Source organism: Numenius arquata, chromosome 9 (assembly GCF_964106895.1).
Source record: "Numenius arquata chromosome 9, bNumArq3.hap1.1, whole genome shotgun sequence".
NCBI classification, from domain to species: Eukaryota; Metazoa; Chordata; class Aves; order Charadriiformes; family Scolopacidae; genus Numenius; species Numenius arquata.
In genome coordinates this window covers 18,729,892-18,757,231 of record NC_133584.1, presented here as the reverse complement: position 1 = coordinate 18,757,231, position 27,340 = coordinate 18,729,892, and the positions used below count along the sequence as shown (strand labels likewise).

Sequence of the window (27,340 nt, the reverse complement as noted above, 5' to 3'; positions counted from 1 at the left end):
GCATCATCAGGAAGCACACGTATGTGCACAGATAGAACCCATCTATGTGTGACCAAAAGCTGTGTGACACCGGTACCATTTATGGCATGCATTTCACTTTTTACATGCATCTTAAATATTTAAGCACAGTAAAATTAAAATATTTGGAAATACCAATTTGGTTAGAGGTTTTAAAATACGGTATGCAGAATCTGACAAACTACAGTTGCAATTGCCTCAGAGAAGCCATTTCTAACACAGATTCCTTTAGTTCCCATCAGAATTTGTTTTCTGCCTCTGAGAAAATTTAATCTACGCTTTAATGAAAACACCTCTGTCTTCGTTATGCTAAATTGGGTAAGAAGGAGCATCTGTCTACAATGGGAGTGGTCTTTGTGATCAGTGCGTGGAAGACTAAATTCCAAAAAAGACCTTGCTTTTCTGTGTAGTGAACCTCTGTTCTACCAAGCGGAACATGATGTAGTTTTGGGGCTCGAGTTCTTCATTCCAAATCTTTGTATGAACTACCAGGGGGTAACACACAGTGGTGGCTCCCGGTTTGGCAGCTGACTCTATGGGAGAGTTCATTAGCGTGGTCCTCATTATGTACGTTTCTAAAGAAAATTGGTTAGAATATTCTCTTGCGTGTTTTGCATTTCTGCTTCACTGAATCTGTGGGAAACATTAAAACACGTGGAATCTCAAATACCCCGAAGCTCAAGCCTGTCATCTTTTGAGAAGCAGTTGAGCACTGTGCGGTCAAGCCCAAGGTGAGCTTTGCTATGAGGTGGTGCCGGATGCTGAAGACCCTCTACACCGAGGAACTATGTTTAATACGTTTATTCTAGAATGAGAAATATGGAGTTGGTTTTTTTTTTTTACTTTAAACTTATAAAATATCACCTCTAATCGAACTTCCAGTACCTTCTGGAACATCTGGATGGAGTGACTGGAAGAGGGGAAAGCTGTTGAGTATGAGTATGGAGCAGGATCTGTTTGAATGCTGATGGTCATTTTTCCTCCACCTGGTGAGTTTTCCAGCCAGTTAAGGTGGGCAGAATTTCAACAGCTGTTTTTGTTGTTTGGTTGGTTTAAAATGCTGATTTCTGAAATAGGATCCAGTCATGACATAGGTGCCCATTTTGATGAAGCAATTGCTTCACCTGCTGGAACGTTTTCACCAGAATTGTCGTCAGAAATTTTTTATCATTTTGGAGTGCAGGCAGCTCAGCTCTGTCCTCGCCCACTGCTCCTCTTCACAGCTGGCTTCGGAGGGATCCTTTTTCTTGCAAACAACTGTTCCCTGTTACAAATTTTCCTCATGGTTTTGAATGTTTTTTTTCTTTTCTTGCCCAGACAGTTCTAATGCATGTTAAGCATTAGAACAGAAGGCCGCATATTTGCAGCTGTTTTCTACGCACGGCATACTCAGTTCAATGACAAGGTATTTAAGGATTGCTTGTAAGACCTGAAAAGGCCAGGCTTCAGTCTGGAACATCGGTGTAAAGTGACGTTATTTACAGGGGTCCATGTGGAACACTAGAAAGTTAGTTCCCCAGAACGATGTGGTTTATTTCCTGAATTTGGATGATGGTAATATTTAAAGCATCGCCGAGCGCTGATGTTCTGGTCTTGCACGCTGCGCTAGGGAGCTTCCATAGGTTTACAGACGGGTGATCTTCAGCTGTATAGCGGGAGCAGGAGGCACGATGCAGATCAAATTCAGTTTTTCCTCAATAGTGTGCTTTAAAACTTTAGGGGGATGTTTTTCAAACAAGCAAACAAACGTACACAGATGAATTTATAGTGCGCTTTAAAAATACCGTTTTTAAAATACAGCACCATTGTGATGAAATGAGCAATAGCCTTTTTTTCTGTCCGGTTCTCGCTGGATAGTTTTGCTTTAGTCTCTCCCTTTTGACGTGCTGTGTCTACACCAAATACACAGTATTAGGCCTGTGCATCTCTTTTCTCATGAAAAACAGCAAATGAAGAAAAATGGACACATTTCTTACCAGCAGACGAGGGCTCAATGCTTGGGCAGCGTTTTTCTTCCACTCTTACTTTCCAGAAATCCTAATGGGGAGAGATGTGAAGGAGAGAGAGGAACCTGACACCCGCCCTGAGGATCTGCTGCCAGTTAGAGCCAGGCACCTTCCCCGCTTCCCAGGCGTACAGTGCCCCGGTGCGTGAGGCTGATGGGCGAGCAAGTCTCCTCATTGTTAGTCACGGGGTTCCAATTAAATTCCAGGGTGGTTCACCCGAATGGCTCTAATTCCAATGACCTGCGCAAGATGCAAAGCTCCTGAATGCAATAGTAAGGGAAGCTTGGACTATAAGGACTAGCACGAGGCCATCGCCTTTAGCAGTGTTTTAACTCCCGTGAACAGTAGCAACTATTCCTTTTCAACGTAATTTCATAATTAGGTCCCATATGAGTAAGTTACCAATTATTTTCTGTTTATAGTCACCGGACGCATGATTGCAGAATTACAGCATATGCTGCTTTATCCTTTGGTCTGTCTTACTTGCTTTATAATATTAAGCAATTTATCTGCGATTTCATTTTGAATTAGCGCAGTATTTCTGACCGATGTCTTACAGGGTCAGCTAAGCAGGAGACAGGAGTTCACACACCTATTAGATATTCACAGCTATGAGGGGCAGCTTAAACACACATCTCCTGTATAGTATGTTCTCACAGAACACAGTAAAATGTAACAGGCACAGGTGCAAAAGCTTTGCATCAAAATAAGAGGAAATAATGAGTGGTTTATGTGATGTTTTTAAATAAGAACAAGCTGGTAAAGTGCCATGAAATGCCTTATTTAGATTATCAGAGTTGGGTTTTTTTGTTAATTCTCCCAGATGGTTTTTTGATTTTCCTGTGTACTTGTTCAGGTTTGATGAACACAGATTCAATTCCAAAATCCCATTTCATTCCATGTTATTTGTCTTATTATGACAAAGCTTGCAATAACGTTGTGTATAAGGATTTCTTTATTATTTACCGAAGTGCAGGTAGTACCGGGAGCCACACTATAAATATTTCCAGCCAAGGTGACTGCCCTTTTCCAGAGACTTTCTAACCTGAGAAGAGGCTGCCAGTGAGTAACAAGGAACTGGTGAGTACTCTCAGGAAAAGCTCATGAGACCTTCATGTGGAACTATCTAAATCCACTGAGGAAACGGGGATATCACCTGAGGAAGCGGGGCATTTGGTACTGTGAGCATAAGCTGAAGCTACTAGTCCATTGTGGTTTTACTGGTGGCCTTTTTGGCAATGGGGTTTGGACACCTCAAAGAGTAGGTGACTAAGGCATGGTCCTCCCCTTCACATGCTGCTTTCTTCTCACAGGAGTGAGCTCCAAAGCTCCTTAGTACCTGGGGGAGTCACGACATTGGTTTTTACTTCCAACTGGAAAGCCTGTCTTGTGGGCGTGTGGGACGCTGTCTGAAGCAGGAGGGGACTGAGTTCTTTCTCTCATGCAGTCCCATGGTGGGGATTAGTGCCTCCTCAAAAGCCTGTGTGACATGCCAGATCTGAAGCATGCAGCTGGAAGTGCTGAAGAGTCAACCGGGAGGTGTGCCCTGTCCCAGTGGGCCACTAGGACCAGAGGGGAAACGTTCCCTGAGACAGGTGGGGACTGGGATGTGCCCCAAGAGGGCTCTTGACCCCTTCCCAGGTGAAGGAGCAGGAGAGTTTGCTGACCACCATGTAGGCACAGCAGATCAGTGAGGTTTGGCTGGTTTTGTCAGAAGGAAGCGGCACAGACTGGGGTATTTACACTTGAATGGACTTACCCTCTGACTATTTTATTTTCCTCTGGCTGCAACTGGAATGTCTGTCTTTCCTGCTCTTTGAGTTTGTGTATCCAACTTTTAAATTGGCTGATCAGGCTGCTGTACTCGTGATTGCTTCAGAGGGAGTTTCCTTTGAATTAGAACTCTTGGATGTGAATCTGTTTCCTTGAAAATCTTTTTGCTGGGGGCACCTCTCTTAGCGGACACAAATTGAAATTAGGAGTGCTGGGAAAAACATTTTATTCCATTCTAGTAAAATGTAGCTTATTTAAGTGGTAAAAGAAGCATTTGTGCCCGTCCTGCACATGATGAATTCTCTATTGGCAACCTGTAGTTGTACCTATAGTTTCACCATAATTCAAATACGTATTTAACAATTCTGGTTTTATAGCTGAATGAAGGAGGTATAGATGTGTTTAGCTTTTTCAATAGGTGATCAGTGCGTTAGCTTATAAACATTTTAACCGTTAACACTTTAAAAAATAAAAAGCATCTCTAGAGCTAGGATTCCGTAAGGATTTTGAAGGTGCTGGTTCTTTTTTTTGGTGAGGTATTTACAAACAAAGAAGCAAAAAATAAACACCACATTACTTTCAAGTTTAGATAATTGTCCTAACACTTCTTATATTCATCACTCAGATAAATTCACCCATTTTATTCCCATGCTATTATTTCTTTTCGATTAGTATTAGAAACTGCCTTGTTTCTTCAGCTACTTGTATTCAAGCTTAATAATTTAATATAACTGCTCTTAGAAATTAACTGTGAATATAAATACAGCTTTTTAAGGATTCATTATCTCAGCTAATTTTATTTTCTTACATAATCTACTGTTAAATGGATTTGCAACTTTTTGTTGCTTATGAAAAGCCAATTAACAGTTCTTTCACAGTTTGGTTCGGTACTGCAATGGCAAAGACTTTGATCTTCATTGTTTTTATTATGATTTCTTTTTTAACAATTACATTTTCCCCTTCCCTCAGAAACAGCACCTGCAGGTTTCTTTAGCTTGGGAAATTCAGCCATAGGGCTTTAAGGCATTTCTATCTTCTCACATTTGTATCTATAAGGATAAATATATTATGCCATATAAATGTACACAGTCTTCCTGTTGTAAATGTCATTTCTCACAGGAAATCCATTCTCTTGCACATCCTGTATGGTTTCCCTGGTATTCCTGACTTGATTCAACCCTCCCAGCTCACCTTGTCACCTGTGTATCATTGCAGTGGATTCCAGTGTGACAGAGTTCCATTTTTTTGAATGAAGTCACTTATTACCTGTAGCTGTGTGTACATGGGTGGATGAGGCTTAACAGATCCTTCATCTTTCAGTATTAAATATCCATTTAAACAAAATGAACAGTGCTGCACACTTTCAAATATATTAAAATATTCAATACTGTTTAAATCTTTGGCGTGTTGTTCATCCTTAGGCAGGTCTCGCTCTAGCTGGTCATTTTTGGTTCGCTTGTTAGCCATGTCTCAGGCATACCTGGCATCTACTGATTTTTTTCCTCTGCTCTTGTCCTTCTTTAAGAGTTCCTGACATGGGGGCTGATGCAAACTGCAATTCAGGCATCACTGTTGTCAGCCAGAAACTGTATTCATTAGCAAAAAACTGACATGTTCCCCGCTGACCCTGGCATTCAATGAATGGTGCTGATCTGAAGTCTTCTAGGCAACTTCCAGGTGACATAAGAGACTGTCCACCACCCTGATCACCAGATCCAGTGTGCTGGAAAGAACAATGAAAGAGCTTGATAACTGTGCATGAAAAAAATAGGTAAATTATGTTAATCTGCCTTTTTCTGATTTTATTTGCTTTTAACTGCACTATTTTTGGTGATCATAAGTTGGAGTAAGCTTCCTGTGCTGGAGAAAAATCTTAATTTGTTCTGTAATGAGTTAATCTCAAAAGTCTAGAGCCAGCTTACTTGTTTTTCTGGTATTTATCGAACTGAAAAAAGAGTAATCCAGGTGGATTCAAAACGATGCGGTTATCTGCACTAGTGCAAATGTAACTAGAGGGTGGCATTAAAAAGACCTGGACCTCTAATTCTGAAAAGTGTGTCTTTGTATATGAAAATCCCATTGTTTCTTAAAGGCAAGCAAACAAAATCTTTGTAATCTTAAGAAATGTGTAGATTAAGGCTATGACTTCAGTATATATAGCTATAGCCAGGTTCTGCAAATTGGAACTAACCCTCGTCTTGTTTCTTTTTGTGACTTTTCCTTTTTAATGTTTGCTACACGTTGGATAGTTTTACTTTTCAGAGCTAAAAATCTTTGAACCTTTAGAACACAAAAGTTGTATGAAAGAAACTTTTATATATATATATATTTTTATATATATTTTTATATATATATATATATATATATATGATCATGTGCCCAGACTCTTACCATCAAAAAAGAATATCCGATCCAAAGACTTCTCCAGTTCACTGGGCAGGGGGGAATTGACTGATCTTGGCTGTGAACTGCCACCGCTTGGGCTGGGGCCTCGCAAACGGCACACCTGCTTATGTAGGGTTGTATTTCTTCTTCTGAGAGTGGTGTCATGGGTAGAGGAGCGGCGCTTGACAACCAGTAAGACTTATCATTTCGACTGGCGTAGTAACAAACTTGGTTGATGTTACAGTAAGCAAAGGGCATGGTATTAAACACAGGAAGACAAGATCCTGCCAGACCTGAAAATAATAATAACAAATAATGAAAATTACTCAACTTTTTTCTAGGTAAGCTGAAAATAGTATTCTGGCCAATGTTGCTGCAAAACTATGCAATCTTAACAGGAGTTACATAATTCACAGATTTTAAACCTCCCAGGCTCTTTACCAAAATAGCTAGTTATATTGAAAACAAACTTTTTTTTAACAGTAAGTATCTTCCTTTGACCAGTAATATTTGTGTCACAATCTACTATTTAAACATGATGTAGTTTGTCACCATGGGAAACAGTTATGATAACAAATTTCCTAGCTGTGCTAACGCTGAAAAATAAATTAGGCAAGAGGTGGTGGCTGGTTTAAAAGGAGATTAGCTATTTACAAACTCATTAGGAGCAGTGAGAAACCAAATGCCAATGCTGATAAATAGAAAATTTTTGCAAAGTATGACAAGCTGTTGCTACCAGTGCATTAAGCTGAAATCTCAGCAGCTGTTCTATTCCCTTCCAGAAAGGTTTCACAGACTCTCAAAGTGAAATAAAAGGATTGAGGGATTTTGCAGAGCCAATCCTGCAAAATACTCATCAGGCAGACATCAGTGGGAATTAAGAAGGGACTAGTGCATACTTCAGCATACTTCAGAGGTGAAATTCTTCTCCCAGAACTGAATTTCATGATGACCTATTTAGTTAACAATAATCACTGCATATGTGTTCTGTCTTAAACTTTGTGCATGATGTATTATTTCTGTAATGCCCCAAAACCCTAATGCCGCCTTTAAAGACGTGACATCTCTATACAGAAACCAGTTTTGTATATCACTGATAATATTCCATTCCACTAATAATAAAGGATTTGGAATAGCCTGAGTAAGGAAAATGCCTGCAAAAAGAACACACCGGTCACAGGAAACAAGGACTTTATTTTCCTTTAATCTTATTTTCACTGCTGTTATAAGGCATTCTGTTACCAGCTGCCTCTCCTGGGGAATGCCAAAGAGTGAAAACATTTCAAAACAACACTGCTGTACTAAAAATATCTCCTTTCATTACTCTTCTAAGCACTTCTTTTTTGTCAAGATTATTAGGTCCTTGATCTTTCCTCCTCGGAGACTTCTCTGCCTCTCATATAATAAGACAACAAGAATATAGGAAATTTCTTCTATGCAAATTGCAGCCAATCAGTTTCTCAGGCTGCAAGTCAGGCGGCTTCTTTAGACAGCTAATTTCAGTCCGAATTGTAGAACACTTAGAAGAAATGGTTTAAGATACTAAAAGGAGCTGTCTTTGGGAGAAATTTGGCTCTGTGTTTTCAAAAAATCATTAGCTTCTGACTCATAACAGCACACAACTCTGCCATACTCACAATGCACAATTTTCTTTATAAAGCTTATTTATACTATCCAACTTAACCAGCTCTTTTTCCCAAGTTGCCTTCACAGTAAAAAGAAGCAGATCTTCCAGTGAGTTATTTCAGAGCAGCCAAATGAGACTCCCGATCTAGGAAAACCTCTCCGGCGAGTTCAAAGACAGCCCAAAATGACTAGCCAGGATGAGTGAGATAGCCACTCATCTCTCCAACTTCTATTCAGAGTTACTTAGAGGTAGAAATACTTTTTTTCATTCAACTGCATAGCAGCAGAAACCCATTTTAAATGGGTTATGTAATAGGCAGCATAACCAAGCTCATTATGATCAGTGTAAATTAGTTTTGAGTCTGTAGAAAATAAGAGAGTGATACTTCTATAGTGTGCTCCATTTGGCTTGTCTTTCATTGTATAGACCACACCATATTAGACCTTAACTAGAGAGCAACTATCTATTACAATACATACCAAGGTCCTGATTGTGAGCTTTCTCTTGTCCTTCCAGGTACAGCAGACTGTAGCCAGTCCATAATTTTGGCATCCCCTGTGGACAGAGTGGTTCTCTGTCTGACTGACTGTGAAGAACAAGCAGGAATCCACTTGCAGATCTAATATGGGGGCCCGGTGGTCCTGGGATACCAGTCTGGCCAGGTGGACCTTATACGTAGGAGAAAAGGTAAAAGTAATTTACCAGTATGAACACACAGCTAGTGTGAACTTTTATCTTTTACTATATTTAAGTGTTCAGTAAGGGGTTTCTGACTGAATATAATACAACTTTACAGGTTGTTGTGGGCAACAGAGACACCGGTAGACTCTTTTTATCCTTCTTATGGGAGAGCAATGAACTAGATTGCCACTGAGTGCCTGACAGTTGGCTTTTCTGTTGTGCCTCTGTCCCGTGCTGTATGGATAGAGAAAATGAACGAAGGTGTGCAATGATTTCCCAGACTATACTCACTAGGATGACTTGTCTGGACTGAATTTGACAGTCAATGCCTTTTCCTCATGTATGTATTAAACCATTAATGCATTAAACAGCAGTCACAGTTAAAATACAATTTTAATTACTCACAGACAGTCGCACCATTAGCCTTGGCTCAGAAATGTGTACCTGTTGATATATGGTGTTCAAGCATCTGTGGTTAATTGCCTTTCTGGTTAATAATGGATGCTGAGATAATTTCTTCTTCTGATATGTCTTTTTTATGTGTTATGAAATAATTCACAAATGTCACTATCAGTGCTTGAACAGAGAGAGGGAAAGAAGTGTCATGATATCTCAGGCCAGAGGTGAATGTATCCGTGTGTGAATTGGGGGAGTAGAGAGAAAACATAGTCTATACATCATCTCACACATCTCTCCCAAAACATCATGTTCCGTTCTTACCTTGTGGCCCAGCATATCCTTGCTCTCCTACATGCCCTTGGTCACCTGGTGGTCCGGGTGCCCCAGGTAAGCCATCTTGACCTCGCAGGCCACATGACCCTTCTTCTCCTTTTCTTCCTAGATAAATACAAAGCATGCACTTTTCCTTCATATTCCTGCATTTAAAGGTTAGACATTGTCCAAACATACACAGCATGCAAAGGGTCAGTCAGCAGAACTGACACCACCAAGAAATGATGCTTCAGGACAGAGAAGTGCAGAGCTGCACTGCTCTGCTGGGAATCCTCTTTACAACTTATTCTCATTGTGGCCATAGTAGTAGCTCAGAGCAGCTGATAAGGTTAGAACTTGTGTGATCTACAGCTGAAATCAAACTACCAACAAACATTATCACGACAAGCCTCTTGCAGAACTGCCATCAGTATCTGCACCGTGTAATGAGTTATAACTCATCCTATGACAGGCCTTCATCTTTTAGGACCCAATTCCGCAAACTCTTTAAACGTGTACTGAACTTCCTGCGAAGTAATGCATGTATTAGAGTACTTCCAGAACAGGGAGGGACTGCAGAATTGCACTACATCCAGTGGGGAAGGACATTTTGGGCTCCTGATGGCCTGGCCTTTTTATATTTCTCATATGTACAGGCATTTTTATACACTAACAGATAATGAGGAGTGGCCATGACAGTAGAAGATATATATACAGGGCGCATACACATCTCATATGGAGGGCACAGATAGCGATGGTCCTGCTGACTGGCTACTTTAAGCATAATCTGAACTGAACAAAGTTACACTTGTCAGCTATTATTGCACTCAGCACTGGTTTTCCTCTTTTGGTAAGCAACAGTTTTAAGATAAGTATGTTTCTTTAGGATCACAGTTTTCTCATTAATGGTGTGTGTTTCATTCCTTGCAAATTTTGCTACTTAAACTGCAGAGTGAGTAATTCAAGGTTGTCTCACAACATTCAAAATTTCCTCATGCTGCCTTTTACTAGATTCATTAAGAAAATCTAAATCAGTCAAAACAATTTAACAGCTTTTCAATGTTGGTTGCATGGTTATTTTGCCAAAGCTCAAGTGCACTGAAGTTTTAGTAATACACATTGCTTTTGCCAGTAAATCTTCCAGTTTGCCTTCCAAGCCAGGGGAAAAATTTGAATTCTGCTATCTTAATGAAAGGGAAAGCATTACTAAGTGTTTCTTTCATAAAACCACTGCGAGTATGTATTATTGTATTATCTGGTTTTACAGAAACTTTTAAAATGCTGTATATAATGGAAAAACAGCAATTCAACCCCAGAAACACCTTATAGTTGACAAATCAATTGAGATACGTAAAACTAAATAGTTCACTGAAAATCGCCTTGTGTTCACTTTCATGAGGGGAATGACTACTGCAGCTTATCTTCTGGGAGAAAAATCACAGATTTTTCTCTGTGGAGACACTGGATGTCTAGTGCAGCCACCACAACAAACTACGGTTTCCCAAGTAGGGAATATCTAAAACCACACGAGGGTTTCTCCTGTCTGAACTGAAGACACCACATTTAAGCACAACCTGAACTGAAGAGAGTACGCAGACTTGCTACGCTGTATGTCTATGACAATGGCCACTCCGCTGGCATATTCAGTACAGCATCACCCTTGTTTTCTTTTATTTATCAGAAGAATATTTCAGTCTTTCATCATTTCTTTTTAAGATCTCTTTGGCCAGTTTTTTTGTTTGTGGTAACTTTTTCATGTTTGAACCGATAAAAAGTGTTATCATAGCCGCCTCCCTGACTTCAGTGTCCTTTTAGGACGTCGGGTAGCAGAGCTTTGTGATTCATTATTGCTAAATTTTAAAGCATGTATATTTTTAAGATCCTCCAAATATAACCTGCCTAAACCATAGGAGTGGTTTGAGGCATTGGTATTTCATTTGTTGGTAAAAAGGAAAAAATACCATTTGAAGAATTCTTTTCTCAACAGTGCATGATGCTTTTGCACTCCCTGGCCTAGGAAAAGGGAGTGCAGTGCTGGCAGGCCCAGTAGCCTGGTTCAGCTGTGTTGACCCATCAGCATTAACCAGCCCACTATGTGTTTCTAGAGACGGTTAATAAGTAGTTAAGGGGAAGAGACAGGGTAAAACATATAGAGAAGTAACACTCACATTTTGACCCTTTTAAATTTGTTGTCTAAATGGCTAAGACAGACATCTAAGCTTTCAAAACACAAGCTTACCTTGGGGTCCAGGGTGGCCTATTGGCCCTGGTAATCCTACAGGGCCATCGTGTCCTCTTTGCCCTGCTTCCCCAGGAGGCCCTGGGATTGCAGAGCATGAATCATCTATTTTTCCTGGTTCACCAGGGTCACCTGGAATGTGTAATAGGAAAGTAAATTAACCAGAAGTTTGGTTGATAGTTCCCATGTGAAAAATCAACACACCTGTTTGCTGGTTTTGGTATTCAAGAGTGCACTTTAAGTATTTTAAAATCTTGAATTATTGAGTCTCACCGCTTTTAATTTTACTCTGTCTTTTAGCACAGCATTTAACAGCATGGCAAGCACGTGTTAGCAAGCGTATGCTAGCTGATATGTTTCAAAAATTTGGTGTACAGCTTCTGTCCTAATGTGCTCCAAACTGCTTTAACTTAAAGCCTAAAGTCCACCCAACTTCAGTGCAAACACCTTGGCATATGTGAAGATTTATGGTACTTTGCCTATTCTGTGGCTGCAAAACCACCAATAAGCAGGACAAAGAAGCTAACCCATAATATATCTTTAAAATAATTATAATAATAAAAAATTAAGAATGGTCACATTTTATATAGTGAAAGTTACTGGGAGCTATTGGCTATTTACATTTTGGAGCAAAATCAGAATCAGACCAATTTAGTCAGATTAAAAGTTCAGTGTTTGTAGTAATTCAGGGTTAGGATTCAAGCTTTCACTAAGTTATTGGTTAGAAAGTATCTTGTGTGACAACCAAAAAGCAAACTGATAATTTGAAACAAAAGTATTTTACAAGTCTAACTGACATCATAGTATGAGACTTGTCAATGTACCATTATCATGATATTGGTCTGCTGGAAGTGCCAGCTATTTATGTGAAAAATCTATTAGAACTCCGTTGTTGTAGCAGTATCTACTATTCCTGGCAGCCAAGAATACCTTCTAATGAAAGCGGAATGTATCTATACAGAAGGAACACCACAGGAAAAGAACAATAATCAATAGTCATGAACTTACCTATGAAACCTGAAGGATTTGAAAAATGGAAAGCAGATTGTGGCCATTGTGGTGCAGGTGGAAACAAGTTTCAGGCATGTAAATTGGAGTAAAGAATGGAATGAGAACTGAAGTCATTTACATGAGGTGGCATTAGAAACAAATACATAGTTCAGAAATTTTTACACAACTCAAATGAAAAATCAATTAAGTTGGGTTTTTTTCTGAGATTGTTTAAATTGTTGATATGCAAGTAAACATTAGTAAGATTATATATGAATAGAAGGATCACAGTTACACTTAAGTGGCAATGAACAACACGTTCATAAGTACCTGGAGGACCTCTGGGACCAGGTTTTCCTTGAAAACCTTGGTCTCCTGGTTGTCCTGTAGCACCAGGTGGACCCTGTGGGCCATGGATTCCCATAGGACCTGGAAGGAAAACAGTTGTACAGTTACATGTGGTTGTGTTCCAAGAAGCTGAACACATAAATAAGATGAAGTTTTGGCTGACTGAGTAACAAAAATGCTTGGGACAGCTCAACTGTGTTCTCTTCCACAAAGAATGCACATTTTCCTCTTTTCTCCCTGGTCTTGAACTGAATTAAAATTTATGACTTTTCTTTCTGTAGAGATTGTAAGGGATTGGTGTAGATAGGACTTCTCTACAGTGTGCAGAAGAAGCAGAGTATCTAGATCCCTGTTTTCAAACAAAAGAATCTGTTGAAAGCCCAAAGCTATTGATATGGGGCAGATGTGAGACTCTGTATTAGTTCAAATGCATCTGCATCTTCCATAGTTTCTGAAGACCCCCTGCAGAGAGGTTGAGGTTTGCTTTATCTGGCAGACTCAAAAGTTTTACTGCCTCATTCTCAGGCTGGTACGGGAGTCTTCCAACATGTTTTTGGAACCAGTACATGTGAATGTGGCTCTACTCTGACATTCTACCCCAGCCCTATCTTATCTGTAGCTAATGGGGCAGAGCTGTGAAACATCCAGCCTACCCCTTCTGTCTGGCTCAGTCTCCAATGCAGTCCCCTGTGCAGAAGGCTCAGTTGCATAGGGCTGGGCACAAGTGCATGTGCTAGTAAAAATATCCCAGATCATACCCTTTGGGCCTCTTCTTCCTTGGTTCCCTGGAAGACCTCTGGCTCCTTGTTGCCCTCGCTGCCCAGGGTTACCTGGTGCCCCTCGAATACCAATATCGCCTGGATCTCCTCGCACAAAGATGGTATCTCCAGGAGGACCAGGATTCCCAGGCTGACCTACAGTAAAAGAACTTTATTCTTAATATACGCACAAAGCATAAACATCTAAAAATACCGATGTTCCATTGGGTTTTTTTGCTTTTGTGTTTTTTCCCTGGGACACAAGACAGCACTTGCGTGTCTTTGGAAACATTAGCATTAGCCTTTGTCCAAGGCATTGTAAGGAAGACAATGATAGGGATAGCTCCCAAAACTATGTAGATTTGTGCAAGCAAAAGGCGGCAAGTTAATGTTACATGCATCGAGACCTTGTTTCTATATTTATTACAGTGTTGCTTACCCTTCCAATCTCCATCATCTATTTCCCAATAGGAAGTAAGTCTTTGTACTGGGTAAGGAAGGGTTCAGATAATACTTAATGTAAGGGGTCAGAACAACTTGAAAGAGCTGCATTGGAGGATGAGAATCTATAGGAATTGACTGGATCCCTTGGCAACTCCTGCTTGTAACAAAAGTGAGGTCTACATAAACGATTACAAAAGAATTGCCAGCTTCAGCTTTCCCAGGGCTGGATTTAGATTGGAAAGCTTCTTGTGGGTTTACCAACAATGGCAGACCTCTGGACAATGTGTTTTATCCTTCTGGCTAGGAAGAGAGGCCAGTAATCTTATTTCCATTTGCTTCTGTGGAAATTGAGATTTGTTGTAGCATCAGGACTTGTACAGAATTACCATAAAGGCCAGAAAACTCAATCTGGAAATGTGTATTTTATCCTTGCTCTGATGATCTCTCCAGTATTCTCTTCTCTCTGTATTCACTTGAGATATTGATTGGTTTCTTTGTTCCCTATGCATTTTTATATGTTGTTCCACAGACAGCAACCCAGTAACTCTTAGTAGCCTCAGGGGCTTTTTGCATGATCAAACTTGGTATTTTTGGTTTTAATACCTCTGATGCCATCTAAACCAGGTGGTCCTTGATCACCTGGAGGACCAGGAGAAGCACTATAAGGACACTTTCCCATAGGTCCAGTGGGTCCAGCAGGTCCTCTTCTACCTAAGGGATCACATTTAAAAAAAAAAAAAAAAAGGAAAGAATAAAAATGTCTGAAGCATTTTTTTTTTTTATAGATTACATAAATTACTAACTAAAAGAATGCTGACGTGAAGTCATGGAGGTAATGTATACTCTCCCTTGTATACTGAACATACCAGTGATTAGGCTAATGAAGACGTCTTGTAGAAGTGAAAATATTTGTTATCTTTAAAAAATTTTAATTCTGACCATGAAATCTATTTAAACTAAAGAATACATCATCACACATTGGCATATTGCCACAAATAGCTGCCTTCTCCTGTATTCTAACAATGGGAGAAATGGTAAGAATGTAAGATGAGTGGGGACTACAAAACCATTCTGCCTGGGACAAGCTAAGTATTCACAGATTGTTTCTAGCAAAAGTGAATTCAACTGTTTCCTAAAAACCTTAGTGAACAAGATGAATTTACTAGCTGTAAATTTATTTCCTAATTTTTAATCTGGATTTTTGCAAAATAAGACATTAGTGCTCTTACATATGACAGACAGGAAGAGTTACAGGTTATCGTCCTCTGCATAACATTTCTGAATAGTCACAGCTTATCAGCACATATTGCACCCTGTTGCCTTCTCTTTCCTACAAAAAACCAAATCTAGTTTCTTCAATCTTGTTCTCAACCCTATCCTTACATTTACTCTCCAGTGAGTTATCCCTAATTTGTCAAAGATGGACACAGTATCCCATGGGAGGCCTTGCCCACCCGATGTCAAGCAGTGTTAATACATCTTAGAATTAAACTTTTTCTCTTTTTTTTCCTCAACGGCACCATTCTGTTGACTCCCCCAGTTCATGAACTAGTAACTTAATTGAGAAAAATGACTGTGTCTTCATCTTAGAATGATTCACCTCTGCTATTTTTCTTCTGTGTGTTATGTGACAATGGCAATGTTTGGTAGAGTAAAGCTAATGTCATTTCTAATCACAGAATTGCTGAGGCTTGAATGGGCCTCTGGAGACTTTCTAGTTGAACCCCCTCCTCAAAGCAGGGTCAGCTAGAGCAGGTTGCCTAGGACCCTGTCCAGCTGGGTTTTGAATATCTCCAAGGGCAGACACTTCATAACTTCTCTGAGCAACCTGTTTCTGTATTCAGTTACCCTCACAGGAAAACCAAAACTTTTCCTTATATTTTAGTAGAATTTCCGGTATGTCAGTTTATGCCCATTGCCTCTTGTTTTGTCACTGGACACCACTATGAAGAATGTGTCTCCGCGTCCTTCCAGTCAGCTACTTCTACACATTGATAAAATCCCCCCCGAGCCTTCTCCTCTGGAGGCTGAGCAATTCCCACTCCCTCAGCCTCTCCTCATGTAACAGATGCTCCAATCTCTTAACCTTAATTGGCCCTTCCTCAAACACTTGCTTTTTCCAATTTCTATGCAATTCCTATATCAACAAGGCTCTTAAATAATCATAGCAATCTTGTGATACAATTCCATCTTGCATTTACATCAGAATAGTTTATAGATTTACTATATTTCTGTGACTACCAGATCTCCTTTTCTTTAGGAATTTCTTCCCACGAGGCAACTCCACCTAACAGTTCACTGAGTCTGTCCAAGTCCATCATTTTCTATTCTCATTCTTTCCTCTCCTGTAACATGATAAACAAGAAATACTGGGGTCTCTGTATCTACTCAGGAAACATCAGCATGTTATTGTAATAGAAATGTTTTTAGGGAGGCAATCTTCTGGGTATGTGTTCATGTTCATGCTAACCAGGGGAAAAGCCTGTATGAGCTTCCTTTCAACTCTGCAGGGCACCACGAAGGAGAAAAACCTTTCTTACCTGGGAATCCTGGGAATCCCCTTTCTCCAGGGGGGCCTGGAATAGAAATACCAGGCCATCCAGGTTCACCTCTGTCTCCTTTTGGTCCAAGTTCTCCTGGGTATCCTGGGGGCCCTGTTTCACTTTGACCTTTATAGGAAAACAATTATGTACATAAAGCTTACAGTGAATACAAATACAGATGTGCAGAATAGAAATACCAGCTGCAGATGTTCCTTCTTGCAAGGGTTGCCTAGTGCTATTTTTCTGGTTCTCTCTTGGAAGCTGGATAGAGTTTTGTTGAATCTGGCCCTAATTCATCTCTTTCAAGGAAAGTAATCTTTGCTTTAATGCTCTTCTTCAGGGGTTATTTTATATGATGTTGGTATTGTCTGTAACTTCAAATGTAAACTGATTGCATGATCCTAAATTTAATTTTCCATCAGCACAAATTTGTAATCTCTAGGTAGATGGTGAGCACTGTTTTTTAATACTGCTTCAAAAGCACCTTTGGAAAGTTGCACATAGATCAGTGTGAGTGAAATCCAGGTTCCTCTTAAGTTTGTGGCACAACTCCCATGGACTTTAATGGGGCTGGGATTTCATAAGTCTCCTTTTAATTTGTTAGTTTATCTTCTACGTATAAAAAAACCAGGAGACTTGGCTCTATTTTGAATCATCTGCACCAAACATTTTCATTTTATAAACAGCCTTGAAAGGTTTCAACAAAACTATGTGAGTAATGGAAGTTTTAAAGTTTTCCTCACAAATAACTGCAGGTGTGTTATTAGGCATACTTCAGATTGTGTTTGAAAGTTTACTCTAAGCCTTAATGATATCTTCTGGGCAGGGCAAATATCAAAATAATATGCATCATTCCTTGCACATTCAGTCATTTAAGATTTTCTGTTCCACATACTTATTTCCCTTCTTTACCTGGAACTCCTGCAGAACCTTTTTGACCTTTTAGTCCATCCAAGCCATCCAGTCCAGGTGGTCCAGGAAGACCTGAGAGGTATTACAGGCATGATTGGGTGCCACAATAATCCTTTAAAGTCACAATTAAAAATTATGCCACTTTTTTCTGACAGCACATTCTGGATCAAGACAGAGTATTTGCTGAATTTGATTCTTATTGGCAACCGAAGACAAAATCACATTGCACTGGAGTGCAGTCTTTTTGGAAAGGAAAATGTGAAAAATCTGAAAATAGCAATCATAATACAGTTTCACATCAAAGCAAATGGAAAACATACCTTTTAATCCTTTAGGTAGTTCTATACTGCAGCTAGCAGCAGGAAGCTCAGTATGGGCTCATAGTGAAACTCGTGCCTGTGGCTAGACTATACCACTATGCAATTAACTAGTGCAATGTTAGCTGTGTTATCACTGCTTTACCAGGTGACTGGGATGAAGACACTTCCTAAAATACCTACAAAGCTGGAATTTCTTTACAGCTTCTGTTGCAAATGTAAGTGCAGTTTAATCTAGCTGCACTACAAAGAAGCTAAATTTCCACCTGGCTTCTTTTCCCTGGTCCTGCAGATTTCACACAGAAAACTAGACTTTTTTGCATCACATTGTTACAAAAATTCTTTTAACTGAACAGCGCAGTCTTTGAAGACGACAAATCTGTAATCAAGACTGATGCTGACGTGTGATAGTATACAGTAACTTTGTCACTAGTGATGTTCACTAGATGATGAGATCACAGGCTGAGTGTTCATGGTATTCAGATGTAACACCTGCTTTATAATCTGTGCTTTATTGAAAATTGCTGACGTACAGTAAGTAAAAACATAGATGGCATTTTAATGCATTTTTTTTAAAGTGGAACTAATCTGAGATTGTTGTTTGCAGCGGAGGATAAGAATATCTCCATGGCATTAGCACTTTATAGTTTCCTAAGTTGCTTAGATGAAGTATCAAATGGGAAGACATACACATATTAAATGCGGATGGCAGCCTATCACCTGGTGATAGGAACAGATCTGGCAAAACTGATGGGTGATTTGGTAACAGGTTTCAAAGAGGTTTCAGACACAGCAATAGACTTGGGATGCTTCTTGCTCCACAGAGGGATGGATTAGAGTGGACACTGATCATCAAGAAGCTGAAAGCTACTGTCAGTGCCTATTCCTGTCTCTCTTCCACCTTTGCTGCTTATGTCTGCCTAATTTCCTTCTCCACCACTTCCTCTCCCTGTCATGTAGGATTCCTGGTCCGGTTGCAGTGTTTTTTTTCCATAAGTCTGAATTATCTTTCTGTCTGTCGCCTTTTCCCTGCCTAGGTATTTCCTGGCAGAGAGGATGTGGGTTCTCTGTTTCAGTTCCTGTGCTCGATCCCAGCATGTCCCGCAACAGGCAAATCTGATGTATATCCAGAGCATGAATCATGGGAGAATCTATTGCTCTACTTAAGCACATACGAATGGGTATTTTTTTTTTAAAGTTTCTAAGATAGTCGTATTTGGCAGGGACAAATTGCTGTAGGAACAGCAACACAAATGTCCTTCATCAAATGTTTCACCTGCCAAATTTAAAGGTCCCTAGTTCAAAGATGGGTCACCTGACAAAGAGAACTCTAGTGCTCCTTTATTTTTCCTAACAGGCACACGAAAAATAATACTCCCATAGCTTTGTTCTCAGAAACTATTGAATTATCTTAGTTAAAATTTAATAAAGGAATGAAAAGGAAGGAAAAAAAAATAATCCGGCCTGTAGCAAACACTAGTCTGGAAAAATTTTAAATCCAGTAGATTGGTTGAAAACCTGCAAGACATTGATAATATGCAATCCCCTTTTAATATGGGACACTAGTAATTCAAACTGTAATATCTTTTGTGCCCTTAATTAACTGCTCTTTTAACTTCTCATGACATTCTAAGTTTTAGTCCTGCTTTCTGTATTCTGCTTGTGCTTTGGGGATGTTCCCATTTTCAAATTTATGTAAGAGTTGCATGCCAATTTGGGGAATTTAACAGTGGTATTTTAAAAATATTATAAATAACAATTTTTGGCACCCAGGTCATCATTTAAAACTCTTGTGATCTTTAGCTCATTCAGTCAAGATTGATGGCTGGGTTTACTTGCTTTCCAGGGAATTTCTGACACATTTGCCAACAATCCATTATAATATCAGCACTTGTAATTCTAGATTTTTGGATTGCTATAGTTCCATATTTCTAGGTACAGCTGAATTGGCTGACCTATGTATGAACCACTGTTTCTGTATTTTACAGCCCAATTCAGCTTCTACTCACACAAGTAATTCTGCTGATGTTCTTAATGTTACTTGCTTCATCAAGGATTACTCACACAAGTAAGGCTTGCCAGACTGAGATCTTAAGAAGTAAAACTCTCTCTGTAATAAAAAAATGTGATTATGCTTTGGTAGATGCTGTTTAACTTTTTTTTTTTTTTAATCTAAAAGTTCTTTAGGCGCAAGACAGTTAATGTAAATGAGAAGCAATTAGACTAACAAGGCTATGTACTTGGCTATGAACATCCAATTAACCATTTCACTTCTAATGCTAGCAACTATATTTATTGAAAATAGTGTTGAGTTCTATATTTTCCCATGGAATCGGAATACAAATTCCATTCCGTTTTCATTACTGGGGATAATTTCAAAGGTGTTAACCTTCTTTTCAACTATGCTGGCAATATATAGACTCCTAAGGCTTAGCAGGCAACTTGGTCTCTAATGAATTTCCACTTGGAACTGAACACGTTCCACTTGGAACTCTGCAGCACGTGTGTTAATTTGTTACATTTCCTGTGCAGGACTTGGGATAACTTCTGTACAATATAGAAGAGAATGTCTTAGCACTTAGGACAAGAAGGAAAGAGTCCAGACAAGCAGGAAAGAGTCCATCTGCTACTAAGAAGTTTTCAGCAGAAGAATGCTTGCATTTGTTTTTTTGACCCCTCTCCATTTAGACATCCCTGTCACTGCAGATCTCTGCTTTTGTTACAATAAATATTGTTTGCAAAAATGAAGTGTTCTCTTGCAGATTATGCACCAGCAAGGAATCTGTCATGACAGTTTAAATCAGCATCACTTGCTTTACTGTAAGCAATCATAAATGGTTTCCATTTTTCATTTAAATTTTCAGTAGTTTATAAGAAACCTCAATTCTTCCTTAGGCTGTACTTGAAAAAGTGAATCTATTGTCCCCTCTAGTAATTTATCATAGCCCCAAGTGTTACTTTCCTGTGATTTCTGTATATTGGTCACTAATATTATTTTTCCTGTCCAGGAACTGGTTATGAAGCACACTATAACAGAGAGAGGATACCAAGTACACAGCTGATTACCTTTCTTTATAAAATATTAATGTAACATAACTTCAATATATCATTCTGAGTATACTAAATGTTAATAATTTTCTCCAACAAAAAAACCCTGTACAGATGAACTGGCGTTTGATCTAAACATAACAATCATTGTGAGAAGTGTAAATTAGGATTTGGAGGAAACATTTCTAAGTTAAATCAACCAAAAATCAGGTTTTGGAGAAAACAAAACCACAACAAAACCAACAACAAAAACCAACCCAAGTTATCTTATCCCAATTTATTAAAACAAATTTGTAAGACAAAACTATCCGCAGGAGTCTGCTGGTTTTGTAGAGTAACAGTGGCACTCCCTGGTGAAAATGTAGAACACAGCATAATTGAAGTGAAAGTGAAACATCTGAATTACCACAAACTCCTTTTTCTTTCCTCAACTTCTGCTATTGGTTACATCAGCAGAGCCAGACTCTATTTCTACCTTTTTCTTTATTCATTTTTAGATTGTAGCCCAATTTTCTGAGGTAGCATTCATGTTACTTTTCAAAGGTGATGGGAACTGGCTTAATTCTTCTTGTAGTTTAACAGAATACAGAATCAAAATCATGCTCACAGTTAGGCCTTTTCCATTTTCACTACTAAAAGGGTATTTACGTCTGGTGCTGTTACAGTGTAGTTCTACTGGTAATGTATACTGCCTACCTTTTCTGCCTGGCGACCCAGGTAATCCTTGCAATCCTGGAGGTCCCAAAATTCCATGTTTCCCTTTTTCTCCAGGTTCTCCTGGCAAGCCCTGAGGACCTGTAGCTCCTGAGGATAGAAAAAAAAAAAAAAAGCTGTGAATATGCAAATCCATTAATATGTGGTTTTTTTTCTTTCATGCTGTGCAGCACTGCATTATTCAGAAGTACCTGAAAGTGCATGGGAGTGTATGAAGAACTGACGGATCTCGCTCTGATGCTCCAAGCAAACTATTGCTGCTGTCTATAGGTGCTGAAATAGCTTTCAGTACAAGCCTTCATGTGATCTCTGATTTATCTAGCCTCCTCCACAGAGGAGCTGCGTTTTCCTGTTCCCTATCTCTTTTGAGCTGTTACATGGCACTGTTTTATTTAAACTTTGTCATTACCTGGAAATCCAGGTATTCCTGGGTATCCAGGGTCACCCTTCGATCCTGGTCTTCCAGGTTGCCCTTGGATACCTGGTGAACCCTTCTGTCCTGGGAATCCACAGAGTCCTTAAAGAAAAAAAAAATAATGTAGAATTTCTTTGTCTGACATTGCCTGGTTTTCACCTCTTAAGTTTAAAAATATAGAAGTTCAGTAAGGGGTTGCTTGAGTAGAAAAAGAATTTTATTAAAAATACTTCAGATCCTTGCATCTATTTATTAGCAATGAATTATATTGATATCTCCTGTGATACCTGAAAGAGCAGAAATGGCCAGCAAGATATAGCCAAGCCAGGTTTTATTCTGGTAAGTATTGGTACGTTCACCGGTGCTGTACTAGCCAGTAGTAGATTCTACCTCCTATACTCATACTGGCCATATTGCACATTGTGATGCCTCTCCGATCCCTGGGTTTCTAACTTTAGAAAATTCTGCTCAATATGCACAGAAAGCAGAGCTCCCTCTCCACTAACAAAAGTTAAAGAAAATGAGTTTTTAAATCCAGTTTTTTATTCAATTGGACAGAGAGGTACCTGGTAATCCTGGATCTCCGGGAGGCCCTTTTCGACCCTGGGTACCAAGCAGAGGAGTTGGGTCACCTCTTTTGCCTGTTGAGGTACAATGACTTTCATTTCATACAAGTATCCTTTTCATCCACAAAACCAAAGCAAATATTGCCTACAGGTAAGTCAGACTTGATTCTAATTACATTCATGTTTTAATTATTTTCGCTTCTGTCCTGTTTTTCCCTTTTCTAGCGAGCACTTGCCATCTGTCAGAGCCTATACATCCTAACAACACTGCTTTTTTCAAAAGCCTATATATATGCCTATATAAACTCATTACCTTTAGATCCTTTTGGGCCGGTCAGTCCTGGATTTCCAGGGATTCCTGATAAGCCAACATCACCCTGATTTTTTTAAAAACATAATAAAAACATTTGATATATGATCTGTGTAGCAGGAACGATCTATAAGAGCATTTGATTCTCTTACATTGGTAAACAGACCAGAAATCAATATGAATAGCAAAACTGTATCTTAAGCCCAACAGAAAAGCAGGTTGTCTTTGTTACATGTCTAACACTGACCGTTAGCACTTCCAAGAAACTGTAGATTAGACTTGCTAATCATTTTGAATTTGTGCTTTTATAGTTTATGCTAACTTTTGGCTTGAACAGTTTAAGTTCCCCACAGATGGCTTGAGTAATTTGATTTAAAAGGTACCATAAAAATGTACCAAATATTATTGTACGTTACCCAAAATTTACTGTAAACATTAACCAGAAATATGTTGTGATGCAACAGTAAAAATGTAAAGATTTCTCTGGTTTTCCTTTTGAATAATGACCTATAATCAGCCAAATGCAGATTATCTCTTCAAAAAAATATAATAAAAGACAAGCCAAGAAAAGGTATTTTGTCCCTTTACCAAAAAAACAACTGTGCTTTATGCTTCATGTAATCTCACTGCCTGCCTACCTAGCGTACAAGCCAGTGAAGAATTTTACTGTATATTCATATGTGATATATGTGCGGTTTTGTGTGTATACTCTTGAGCAATATTGCTTGCCTGGGTTCTCTTTGCTGCAAACTGTCAGCATGGGCACAAAGGATTTGGTTTGTCTCCTCTGTTGGCTTGACTGCTCCATACAGCAAGATATGAAGAAGCAGCTATACATTAACTTCATGCTTGTGCCGCTGCTATGTTATGATGTCTGCAGTAAGTAACTAACAATCTGTTATTAGGAATAATGTTAAAAACTTGATTGCGCTTCCATTTTTTGCCCCCCTAAATAGTGCAGTGTAGTGGCAATGTAACAAAATCATAACATGCTGCTAGGAGAGAGGGGAGAGGCCCTTTGCTGACCCTGACTACAATTCCTGCTAAAATGTAATCAAAGCATTGAACTGCTGCATTAAGGAATTTAATGGAATTTGATTATGTAATATACTGACAGTCTTTTCTCAGGAGAAACATCTAATGGGTCAGTACAATAGAAGTAAGTACCCGTCGTCATATTTCTTGGAGGCAGGGGATAACTGCAAACTCCAGGACATCTCACTACCCCTTTGTTTACCTGGTCACCTGGTTGTCCTTGAAAACCCATAATTCCTTTAAAGCCCCTTGGTCCTGGGAAACCCTGTGCTCCTGGAAAGCCCATCAGTCCAATGTCACCATGGTCACCTGGCAGTCCTGGGACACCGTTCTTCCCTGGAAATCCTGGGGTGCCTCTGAGACCAGTATTGCCTTTTTCACCTGAAGTTAATTGCAGAACAAGATAATGACCAATATAGTCAAGCCATTATTTGACTATATAGCTGTGCTTTCACACTTGGTGTGAAATTTAGTAATTTAGTAATTTAGTAATTGTCCAAAGAAACTAGCCTGATAGTTTTAAGAATCTACGAACACAGTAAAGTTGCTGGATGTTACTGCAGCTATGAAAACCACCAGCAATTTTTATCAGATGAATGCGTGTGCCTTATTTTATGAACTTACCTCTTTCACCTCTAAACCCATTCTCACCAGGAAACCCTGGTTCCCCTTTTTGTCCTTTCTCAAGACGGATGTTAATGCAGCCACTGTCTCCTGGAGGCCCTCTTTCACCTGTGAACCAAACAGATGGAATGTAAGTAAATACTCATGAGTGACATGTCCTGAAAATCAATTTTAGTGAAGACTTCCCTAACAGAGAAAGTCTTCAAATATGAATGCAGTTCTCAGTTGTTTCAGCAGGCTCAATGCTAACAGAATTGATTATCCTCTTGCTTTTTAGTTAATTCAGTAGTAATCCTGGAGATGTTAAATCAGAATTATTCCCTGTTTGTCGAATATGAAAGATGGCAATTGTATTGTCCACTCCACAGCGTACTTTCTGAGATTGCACCTTGGAGCTGGTTAATTGCCTTTCATATGTAAATATTTAGAGCGATTATTTCTTGTATGCTTTACATAGATTGACACAGACAGTATGATAGAAAACTTGAAAAATCTAGTTTCAGATGTGTACAGGACAAAATTCAAGGTTTGTTTGAATAAATGATCTTACTCTGTTTGATTTAGTGATAAATGCACCTGATGATCTGAGTGGAATTAATTTTTCTTTAGTTATTTTTCATTATGCATTCATAAGTGAGATAACTGGATTTACTATCTCTGAAAATAGAAGTGAATATACCCTTATAACAAAAAGAAAAACTAAATATATTCCAAACACAGCAGTAACAAAGCTAAACACATAACTAAATAACTACAGAGTGAAGTGGAGTTTTTTACAAACCTTTTAATCCCATATCCCCACATTCTCCACTAGGTCCAGGTGGACCCATTTTTCCTTCTTCACCTTTTACACCGGAGATTCCCATTGGGCCTTGTGTCCCTGGGAGTCCTGGGAATCCTTGGGGTCCTCGAATCCCTTTGCTTCCTGGTAATATTAAATGATTTATTTACATATTCAGTCTGCTATGCTGCAGCTGTCATATTCTAAGGAAGAGTATAAAGCAAAAGGCAGGAAGTTTAGAAGGACTCCTTAAGAAAGGACTCTCCTAGCAAAGCCAGAGAATCAATAGTTGGAGCAGGTTTTCATGCCAAGATCAAACTTGTCTTGAAATCCAGATTGCCTTGAAGTTAACAAACATCTCCCCTGTCCGTGCTGCTACCCCTGAAGATTTAGGCTAAACTTGCTACTAAAGCACATTTTAAATACAATGCATCACCTAAGATACCACAAGATTTTGCATGTGGCTACTGGAAATCGTGACTCCTACTGTCCAGATGACAGACAAAGGAGAACAGGATTTTGCTACAGTTACTCAGAACTTTTGCCCATTAGCCCAGTGATGATTTGGGACCAAGGTCACATTTTTTACAGGTATTAGACATAACATAAAGCTATTTCTCCACCTATTAATCAGCATACAATCACAGACTGCGTCAGTAAAGGAGATGTCTGGATGTAATAGAAAGTATATTGGTTTTATAATGGCATATTGTAACAAGAACCTATTACAAATAGTCAGGAAATAAGACATGGAAATATGTCAGTGCTGTAAAACAACTAAAGCACCAGGATGCACAAGATGCATCAAACTATTTCCATCCCTGTGTTTTTATTATAAGAGAAATAACAAAGGATGCTAATGTTATTGCCTCTTCCCTGCTGCAGGGTCTTATTCTCGAAGCTGGAAAAAGAGGGTGCAAAGTACTTCCTAGCTTTGACAGCGGTAGAAATAGCTCCCTCTACAGGAGAAGTTATAGATGTGGTGGTTTGCAGGATGCTTAACATACCTGGTTGTCCTGGGAAACCAGGTGGTCCTTTATTGCCTGGAAGTCCTGGAAGTCCCCGGGAGCCTGGAGGACCTTGGGGACCTTGTGAGCCAGGAGAGCCTTTGAGACCTTTGATTCCTGGTGGCCCAGCTAGGCCCCTGTCTCCTCTCTGACCTTTAAAGCCTGGTAAGCCTGAGAAAAAGAGCTTTAATTTATGTATGTAAGTGCAGGAAAAGGGTTGAGCAATTGTATTGAAAAAGTAGGAAGTGATAGATTTTGAATATCATCAAACATGGTAAAATAATTTGGAAAATTTGTTATCATACTGGAATCCTGGCTCTGCCTGGATTTTTTACCTGTAATGTTTTTTTTCTTGTATTTCTTCAGTGAGAGACATATCAGTACAAGCACCCTGTGAAAAATCCCTACTCATTAGTAAATACTTTTGATATATATGTCTCCTAGCTCTCCCTAAACTCTTCCATTTAAGAATAAGGAAGATAAAAGTATCACAGTACTGACAGGAGCTCAGTTAAGCTACTCGGGACAACAGAATAAGAGAGAACTCTTCTGTTTATTACTTTACAGTGAACACACTGTGATTTGGCTGGTTAAGGAACGGTATAGGAAGGGAAGAAAAGTTGGGAAACATCTGAGATGCACACTGTACATTCCTTGAGTTTAAGGAAATGTGCAAAACATAATGTACACCCCCACTAATGAGCAGCCCCCATGAAAATATTTGGCATGGCGGCCACAAAAATCATGTGATTAAATCTGCTAGAAGATGCTTTGAGGCAACCTGATGGACGTTGTGTACCTTGAAGTCCTGGCAGGCCCATGGCACCTCTGAGTCCTGGTGGCCCTGGTAAGCCCGGGTCACATGGTGGACCAGGGAAGCCTGGACAGCCTGGTGCTCCTCTATCACCTTCTGGGCCCCTAAAACCTTTGGCACCTGGAAATCCTGGGGTCCCAGGCTGTCCTGGAAACAAAAAACATTAATGGAAGTAAAACATTGTACACTCGCCATTCCTCAGAATTCCTAATTGTAATTTTTAAATTTACATGTTCAGTTATTATAGTATCTTACTTATCCTCTAGTTTTTGCA

At 39.3% G+C, this 27,340-nt stretch overlaps 1 protein-coding gene across 1 annotated transcript in view; it reads right to left on the bottom strand.

The window, feature by feature from the left end:
- Positions 1-5,256: 5,256 nt before the first annotated feature.
- Positions 5,257-27,340, bottom strand: part of COL4A4 (collagen type IV alpha 4 chain) — a 65,197-nt gene continuing 43,113 nt past the window's right edge. Inside the window, exons 28-47 of the mRNA XM_074153597.1 lie at positions 27,052-27,213; positions 26,253-26,423; positions 25,246-25,389; positions 24,465-24,572; positions 24,043-24,221; positions 22,809-22,872; positions 22,496-22,570; positions 21,924-22,031; positions 21,497-21,604; positions 17,436-17,507; positions 16,521-16,649; positions 14,584-14,691; positions 13,537-13,692; positions 12,761-12,859; positions 12,449-12,457; positions 11,441-11,572; positions 9,211-9,327; positions 8,289-8,477; positions 6,189-6,475; positions 5,257-5,520 (exon numbers count right to left, since the gene is read on the bottom strand). Coding sequence (XP_074009698.1) covers positions 5,257-5,520; positions 6,189-6,475; positions 8,289-8,477; positions 9,211-9,327; positions 11,441-11,572; positions 12,449-12,457; positions 12,761-12,859; positions 13,537-13,692; positions 14,584-14,691; positions 16,521-16,649; positions 17,436-17,507; positions 21,497-21,604; positions 21,924-22,031; positions 22,496-22,570; positions 22,809-22,872; positions 24,043-24,221; positions 24,465-24,572; positions 25,246-25,389; positions 26,253-26,423; positions 27,052-27,213 — 2,681 coding nt within the window. The remainder of the gene's footprint in view (positions 5,521-6,188; positions 6,476-8,288; positions 8,478-9,210; positions 9,328-11,440; positions 11,573-12,448; positions 12,458-12,760; positions 12,860-13,536; positions 13,693-14,583; positions 14,692-16,520; positions 16,650-17,435; positions 17,508-21,496; positions 21,605-21,923; positions 22,032-22,495; positions 22,571-22,808; positions 22,873-24,042; positions 24,222-24,464; positions 24,573-25,245; positions 25,390-26,252; positions 26,424-27,051; positions 27,214-27,340) is intronic.